General features: G+C 46.5%; 1 protein-coding gene across 1 annotated transcript in view; it reads right to left on the reverse strand.

Moving 5' to 3' along the window:
- Positions 1–7,924, reverse strand: part of EFHC2 (EF-hand domain containing 2) — an 86,851-nt gene extending 78,927 nt beyond the window's left edge. The window contains exon 1 of the mRNA XM_077807231.1: positions 7,883–7,924. Within this exon, the coding sequence (XP_077663357.1) occupies positions 7,883–7,924 (42 nt within the window). The remainder of the gene's footprint in view (positions 1–7,882) is intronic.
- Between the last annotated feature and the right edge of the window lie 1,084 nt (positions 7,925–9,008).

Consider the following 9,008-nt stretch of genomic DNA (forward strand, 5'->3'; position numbering starts at 1 on the left):
TGCAGAATCATTATTAGAAGCAAACTAACCTTAAAAGGTTCTGCGAACAATAAACTTTTCAAACAGTGTGTATGTGCCAGCATATTCCTTTAAGTAAGAAAGGAAGAAAAGCACAAAGGTCTCTTTACACATATACTTTGTTGGTTGCTTTGACCAAACACTGGAAGTGAATACATATGGTATACACTGTGGCAGTGACATCACTCTGACATTCAGGTTCTCTCTGGAAATAATGGATGACCAGGAAACTGAGGGATAAGCAAAGCAACAGAAGTTGCCACAATATCTATTGGCAATTTCTCTCACCATGTTAGACCTTACGGCTATAACAAAGAAGGCAAATTTAAGCTGACCATTTTCTAGCCATGTACCATCCACGACTTCCTGCAGATTATCCAATATGTTTAGGGATGTGTGGTATTTGTTGAGGAGAATAGCACGAAGAAACAGTGATGCACTAGTTCTGGTGGCACTGACTGGAGAGTACAGTGTTGCCAACACTCATCTCATGATGACGTGAGAAGCTGCAGCCCCCTTGTGAAGTTCAGCCCAGCAGGAAGCCAGCAGAGTCTTACTCCTCTGCTTGCTGGACTCTCAGGAGGGGTGAAGGAAGGAGGGAACAAAAAGCCCAGCAACTCAATGCAGCTCCACTTCCTCCTCCCACTGTGAGAAACAGGGACAGGACAGTGCTTCTGATCCGCCCCCTCCCCCTGCAGCACCCAGCCTGGGAAGGGGTAGAGGGGTGGGAAGAGTCCATGGACCTGCCCCAACAGCCTGGAAGGGAGAGACGGCCCCCGCCCCACAGGCTTGGAAAAGAGGAATGAAGAGAAGGACCAGAGGTGAGGCTGGGAGGGACAGGATTAATCGCTGCATAGTGGATATGCAGATGTGGGGGTGAGAGCTCCTACAGCAGGGGCCAAAATCCTCTTACCCAGTACATTTGGGAGAGTGGGCAGCACTAATTGTCACATAGACACACTGGGGATGGGCAGGGGGTGCTCAAAACCGGTCCACCGCTTGTTCAGGGAAAGCCCCTGGCGGGCCGGACCGGTTTGTTTACCGGCTGCGTCCGCAGGTTCAGCCGATCGCGGCTCCCACTGGCCGCAATTCGCCGCTCCAGGCCAATGGGGGCTGTGGGAAGCGGCACGGGCCAAGGGACATGCTGGCCGCCCTTCCCGCAGCCCCCATTGGCCTGGAGCGGCGAACCACAGCCAGTGGGAGCCGCAATTGGCCGAACCTGCGGACGCGGCAGGTAAACAAACTGGTCCGGCCCGGCAGGGGCTTTCCCTGAACAAGCAGTGGACCGGCTTTGAGAACCACTGCCATACACAATGTAATTTTTTCTTTTTTTTTAAATCTCATGATTTTGGGGGGGGGGCAACTTTTGATCTCTTGAGTTTGGCAACATTGGAGAAGTAGCAGAGAATGCATGAGGCAGCAATTGTCATGGTAACAATAGCAACATTAGCATCATTGAGGGTAATTCCAGTAAGCTGTTGAAGTCAGAGGTGCATGCATGGAATTTGAGCTGTTCCAAACATTAGTGGCACAGAAGATGAGACCTTCCCCCCCACCTTCCCCCTTCTTCTCAGGTCTGTAAACTCACTTTCAGATCTTCTGAGAAGTACCAGGCAGAACTGTTTGAGAAAAGGTGCATCTCAATAGGATCTCAAACTTTTGGAACAAAAATTCATTGGTCAGCTAAAATCCAGCTTTCTCCCCTTCACCCCACTAATTTAAAAGGGCTGCATGCCCACTGTCATCATCTCAGCTGTGTGATCTGCTGCATGGTGGGGTGAGAGGAATTGTGCTTGATCTTGGTATTAAAGCACTGCATGATTGGAACAATAATAGGCATTCATGTTGCTACCACCAATTTAGGTTGGGGGTTTTTTTTGCCCTTAGCCCCAGTGGAGAAGAGAACAGAGAATACAAGTGATGGTACTGCTACCTTGAATGGAGGCAGATGGGACAGTACTAACAGCAGGAGAGTAGGATGACAGAGGGAGATAGTGCCAGGCATGCCACCGCACCACTTTCCTTACCCATTCTGGACTCAAAACAGCTTGTGCATTCTTTTTGCTGTACTTGGGCATACCTCTCATGCACTAAATTGGGACATCCATTACACAGAAGATTCAACAGATGGATCATAGTTATCAGGCTTCACAAGTTTCTGTCCCAGCAAACAACATTCCCAAAGTGTATGCCTACAGCTTGTGTGGCACTGACTATATGAAGCTCAAAATGCTGCCATTCTACATGGATTAAAAATCAACCACCACATTAACAATAGCAATGCTAGTTGGCCTTTGAGACTTCCTGCTCCTGAAGCTGTGCTTGCTTGTCCTGTTGCTGTAACTACTACTAAGACATCATTGGTTCTTAATTAATCCTGGCCTCACTAGCAGGATCAGGAAAACGGAATTGCACAATATATTTTCCCCTGTTTTTCAATGGAGCATGATAAGTGCCTTAAAAGAAAAAGAAGAAGGGGGGGCAGGGAGGCGAGTTCCTCCCTTTTCCCTTTGCAAGCAGTGAATGTTTCAAGCTTCTGCTGCCTCCTGATCCATTTCTACCAGAAATCATCCTACCCTCTGCAGCAAATGAAACATCAAAAGTTGCACGGTTTCTGTTAGTTCTGCTGTTTCATCCAGTGAAAAGAGGGCACTAGGGTGGATACTGTAAAAATCTATCTTTAGGTATTTATAAGGTGTATATATAAGGATTTATATATAATCCTTGAGTCTAATTAACTCGGGTGCCCAAATGGTTAGACATTGGTCTCGATTAAGTAGAATGGTCACTAACAGCATAAGCCATTTCAGTAGTAATACTGTTTTCTGGGAAGCTGCCAAGTTGGAAGGAGGCACTATTTACAGTAGGACAGGGACAGGGAATGCTACCTACCAAGTGCCAGCAACAGGGGCAGCTGTGAGATGTCCATCTTAGCCATCTATTGTGTACAGTTGATATGGAAAGAGGAAACAAGCAGAGATGAAACCTTTCTGTATGTGTCATAGCTAAGGAGAGACTGAATGCTGCTGATAGATAAATTTTGACAAATATAGAACCAGAAGGAGACTGAGACATACACAAAGACCTAAGCATCATGAAATCACTTTACAAGCCCCAATTTTAACAAATTCATCATCTCCACTGAGCTAGAATAATTGCCAAAAATCACAAAGCTCAACCAGTACCCCTGAGAGACATCCTAGTTCGGCAAATTTGCTGATTAGGCATGTACAAATCAAAAAAAATGGGTACTTTCACCTCTCCATCCACACTTCTTCTTGCCCTTCACATAGGCATAGTAACTGGCATAATAGTAACAGTGGGAACAGAAGAGAATGGTCATTGTAGTAGTGTTGACAACAGCAACAGGAAGCGGAACGATGGAATTAACAGCAGAAAAAAAAATAAGCAAAGAGCTAACAGGAATAGCAAGGACAAAGCCACTAATCCTTCTTGTTTTGTAGGTGCTACTGCTGGAACTAGATTTCTCCACAAAAGATGAGGCACTGGTGGTAGTGCTCCTAGTAGTAACCAATGTGGTTTTTATGTTTTCCAGTATATAGAAGCAGCAACCCCCAAAAACATCCAGAACACTGCTACTGTTGCTGCTCTGCACCTGTTGTTCTCATGGTGAAGATAAGAGAAGGGAAGGCAGCTGTGGCAGGAATGGTCCAAACCTTTTTGTTAGTCTGTATATAGTATATAAAAGTATATAAAAGCAGCAACCTCCAAAAACATGCCTCTCAGCAAAATTAAGCATCACTGCTACACTACAGCAAGCATAGCCTTGGAAGACCACCTTAGTGCTGTGAGCATGGTACCATCCGGCTCTGTTGTGTTCTGTACTGTCTTGTACTAACTGTGACTTAATTTTTGAAAATGATGCATATAATTAGATCTCTCTGGACTATGTGTGTGTGTGTGTGTGTACACGTATATATAATTCAATGAGTTCTAACTATATATATATATATATATATTCATACACACACCATATATATATGTTCCTTATCTAGACCTTTAGTATATAAAGCCAAGTACTGTATCTAATCTGTGATAAAGTAGAACCTTCACGGTTCTCAAAGTCTGTTCAAAACTTCACAGAAGCAATAGAGACAACTCCTAACATTTCTCCACCAAGAAAGAAACCTTTACCGATTAAGCTAAAAGGAGCTCCCCTATTAGAAAGAAGGTATAGTACACAATTGAGCAGTTCTGCTTCCATCCAGTGGATAGAGATGGTACACATCTATGTAGGTATTTCTAATGCATCCAGGGTTGCTGGAACTATTTGTATCATAGGGGTGCTGAGAGCCTTTGAATCAAACTGTAAACCCTGTACATCAGGGGTAGCCACCCTGTGGCTCCGGAGCCATATGCGGCTCTTCAGAGGTTAATATGTGGCTCCTTGCATAGGCACCAACTCCGGGACTGGAGCTATAGGCGCCAACTTTCCAATGTGCTACAAAGTGCTCACTGCTCAACCCCTGGCTCTGCCCCAGGCCCCAGCCCCACTCCACTCCTTCCCCCAAGACCCCCACCCTTCTCCTGAGTCTGCCACACCCTTGCTCCTCTTCCTCCCCCCACCCTTCCCCTGAGCCTCCTGCACACCACAAAACAGCTGATTGCAGCAGGTGGGAGGCACAGGGATGGAGGGTTAGGTGCTTCTGGCAGGTGGGAGATACTGGAGGCGGGAGGGAGAGCTGACGGGGAGCCGCTGACTTGTTACTGGGGCTCTTTGGTAATGCACATTGGTAAATTCTGGCTCCTTCTCAGGCTCAGGTTGGCCAGCCCTGCTGTATATGATAGAAATCACTTCAAGCCAGGGGGTGCACCAGCACCTATGAATGCACTCATCACCAGAGTATCTGAGGAATCATATACACACCAGCCAGTTCATTACAAAATGAAAACACAGTAGGCCAACTGTAGTAGTTGAGATAAAGTGGCTCATGACAAAAATTTTAGAGTGAGATTTACACCCCACATCCCACCTCCTAGTCTTCTCCGAGAAAAGGGCACTGAGAACAGCAAAAGCTAGCAATAACAACCAGCAGCTAAAATATCTGAAGAATGATTACAAAATAGACAAATGAAGCCACATGACTAAGTAGAATATTCTCATGAAGATTTAACTCTCTCTCTCTAGCCTTTGAACCTGAACTTCATTTTGGCACACTCACTTCCGAGTATTTACCTACTGATATTCAAAAATATTTGATAATATTTGTGCTATTCAGCAAATTTATTATTTAAATTTCCCCATCCTTAATGGACAGATCTGAAAAAGTGGTGGCTGTCTAAACTCTATTTTCTTTTATTTTAGAGTTCATGGTAAGAACCTTGTCCTTCTACATATTTACAAACAGCCATGAATACTTATGGAACTATATAAATAATGCTGTTGTCAGCTATGAATGATGTATTATCGTTCTTAACTTTGTTTATCCCTGAAGTGTCCTGGTTTTGATTTTGGTGTTTTTTTTAAACAGTGTATTTGTCTTTCCATTTTCCTTTGTTACATAAATAAGCAAAGTTCAAACTGTCCTAAAAACTACTGGTTGGTTACTCAGTTCTTCCTTGCTTGCTAAATACGTTCATTTTTTACTTTAGCCTTCAAAAAGAAGAAATGTTATAAATGTAACACTATTTTACTTTTGCTCAATAAATGTGTAATGAGAAGGTAGCAAACTCCAGAATTTAAGTTAAGTCTGCTTGTGACAACTACTGTGGAGCCCAATCCTACTGCCAAACAAGTCAACAGGAGTCTTGCCATGGACTTCAATGGAAGCAGAAGAAAGCACCTATGACATACCTATGTTGGAATTTTTTTTTGATGTACAAGAGGTCAGTTCCCCCGCTTCTCTCCCCCAAGTCCCAGATTTGCTACAAATGTTTTAAAGGCATACTTTATATATTTTTTTGTTTGCCGTACTGTAAGCAAGTCTGAATAAAGTTGTTCTTAGTCAATGCTAGCTTGCAGTATTACAGTATTCATGAAATTGAGAAGCACTAAAACTAGTTTGTAAATGATAATTAGTCCTCCCATCACTGACCCCTGAGGGCAATGTGCTTACTTTACAGCTGTGGGTGGATGCACAGATAAGTGCAAGTGAAATATTATTGATAGTGTGGACACTGTAGTAGTATACCACTTACGCTGGGCCCAGACTAATATTTTAATCACACACTATATAATTCTCCAGTGCAGACAAGGCCAGAGAGGATAAGTGTATTGGAAGCAAAGCCTCATATACGCAGAGAAAAATACCTATTGCTGACGACGGGTACAGCTGAAACATTGTTTACCAGTAAGTATAGACAAGGACAAGTTGTGTTTGTCCTCATCTACACTTGCTGCTAGAACACATTTGTAGCAATATTTCCTCAGGTGCAAATACTGCCAACACCTGATGTTGGCAATAAACATTTTTTTAACAATCTTCTGAAAATTAGACTTACACTCCCTTCTCCCCTGGGATAAGCACAGTCATTTCAAACGTATGGGTTTCTAGGAACATGATAAGTATAAGAGAGACAGTGTGAAGCAATCACATCTTGAGTTCAATCAAGAGCTATACTTGTGTATATTGAAAGAATACTGGAAGTTTCAGAGTAGCAGCCGTGTTAGTCTGTATCCGCAAAAAGAAAAGGAGGACTTGTGGCACCTTAGAGACTAACAAACTTATTTGAGCATAAGCTTTCGTGAGCTACAGCTCACTTCATCAGATGCATGCCTTCATTGGGGCTATGCATGCATCCAATGAAATGAGCTGTAGTCCCGAAAGTTTATGCTCAAATAAATTTGTTAGTCTCTAAGGTGCCACAAGTCCTCCTTTTCTTCATACTGGAAGTGATAATGCTGAAGGGTATGTTGTGGAAGAATATTGGGGGAGCCTGGAGTTCATTAGGGTGCACTTGGGAAGTACGTTGCAGGGGAGCAACAACAACACTAGGCTCTTTCAGAGCATTTTTCATCAGTAGATCTCAAAAGCTTTTTATCAAGGGAGCCAAGTATCATTGTCCCTATTTCCCCGCACATGAGAAAACAAAGGTATTGAACACCTGCATGGTAGATTAGTATGGTATGCTGGGGAGATACCTAGGGAGCATATAGAGAGGAACAAAGGGGGAGTTGGGAGTGTGTGGGTAGGTGGGGGTTGATTAGAAAGAATATCTGGGGGTTGTTGCATTCATGGGGCAGGTGCCAGCAGAGGGGTGCAGGGGGAGGTTGCTAGGTGCAGGAGCTACAAGGTGTGTGAGGGTACCAGAAGGTAGAAGCAGTGCAGATGGGGCTCTGCTGCAGACCCAGGCGCTTGTGCAGTTGCTAGGTGCCAGGAGTGCTGGGTCAGGGGTAGGGACTCTGTGAAAGGTAGGTGTGATGGGTAAAGAGTACAGGTGAAGGGGCTGAGTGGGATTGCTAGATACAAGGGGCTCTGGTGCAGGCGTTGCTAGGTGCAAGGGAGTACAAGGGGTAGGTGGTGCAGGAGAGGGGCGATGCAGGGTGGTAGGTGCAGGGGAGGGGCTATGTGAGGTTGCCAGGGGCTATGCAGGGTTGCTGGGGAAAGAGCTATGCAAGGAGGGCAGGGTGGGAGGTACTGGGGGGGAAACCGGGGGTGGCTGGGGCAGAGTGGGTGGGGGAGGGCTAGGGGCAGGGGCTATGCACAGGGCTGCTGTGGGAAGGGGACAGGAGGTAGCGGTGCAGGATGTAGGGGAAGGGGGAGTGCCGAGGGGGCTCTGCAGGGGGGGCAGGGGCAGGGGGCTGGGCGGGATGGCAAAGGACCGGGGGGGCGGGGCGAGGAGCGGGGGCACAGGATGCGGCTGGGGACGGGGTCTCGGGGGCGGGGCTGCCGCTGTCACTCACGCTGCGGTTGAAGGAGTTCCCGGGCAGGAGCGGTAGCGCCATGCTCGTGCCGGTCTCGAGCCCGATGCCGCCCCGGGGCTGGTGTTGCTGCCCGGACCCCGGCCGCTCGCGCCCCCCGCGCTGCCAGGCGGAAAGGAAACGTGAACGCGCTGTTTGGGATCTGTTGCCTAGAGACCTGCGCCTGACATCACAGGGGGAGGTGTCATGGCATCGGGGCGGGGCCCGGCCGAGGAGTGCCGGCTCTCGGCTGCCCCCTGCGGCTTTGGGGCGGTCACTGCAGGTGCCCCTGCCGGCTGCCCCGCCCCTGTGGACCCAGCGCCCAGCCTGGGCTCCCGCTGCTGGTTTCCCTGGGCCGGGGTCTCCTCGGGGTTTGTAGCGGGGGGCGGGGTGCTTCCCTTAAAGCGCCAGCTCCGGGAGTCAGGGGATCGGGGCGGCATTTCCGCCTGTCTTCCCCGCTTACGGGCGCTCAGTGACCAACCCTGGTGGCTGTGGAGAAAAGCTTGGAAACGTGGCCCCCTGGAAGGTGCAAAACGCACCCCCTAAAGAGAGAATTTCCTACCTTTTTTGTTTGATCTTGCACGTTACACGGTTCTGACCATGAAATTTATCTCAGTGGATTTCATTTTCTGCTTCCCATGCACTGGCCCCATGCCCACTATTTGCATTTACAGGATTACGTGGCAATATGTAAACATTTTTAAACCGTTTTCATTGACATTAAAAAGAAAAACATATGATGATGTTTTACTCAAGACCTTCACTATAAGTAGTGGCGAGCACGGTTCTGAGCACAAACTTTAAGCTGATAGTGCCCAAGGGAGGTTTAATTTTTCCCCATAAATAGGACACCCTCTTGGGGGCATTCTGGATGCTCAGTGCACGTCCAAAACATAGTCCAGAAAAGCAGCAGCTGAATGGCCTGTCTGTCCTTGTGTTTCACGTATGGATGGTCTAGCACTGTTTCATCAAAACTGTTTTTCCACAGAAAATTGGATTTTTGCCAAAAAAAAAAAAATTCAGAAAGTTCTGCTTTCCACAGCAGATTTCAATTTTTTATAAAAAAAAACTGGACTGCCTAGATCCAAAAAGATTTTGATTTTTGGTCAATAGCTGAAATATTTTAGCC

This window comes from Eretmochelys imbricata, chromosome 1, assembly GCF_965152235.1.
Source record: "Eretmochelys imbricata isolate rEreImb1 chromosome 1, rEreImb1.hap1, whole genome shotgun sequence".
In the NCBI taxonomy this organism is placed as follows: domain Eukaryota; kingdom Metazoa; phylum Chordata; order Testudines; family Cheloniidae; genus Eretmochelys; species Eretmochelys imbricata.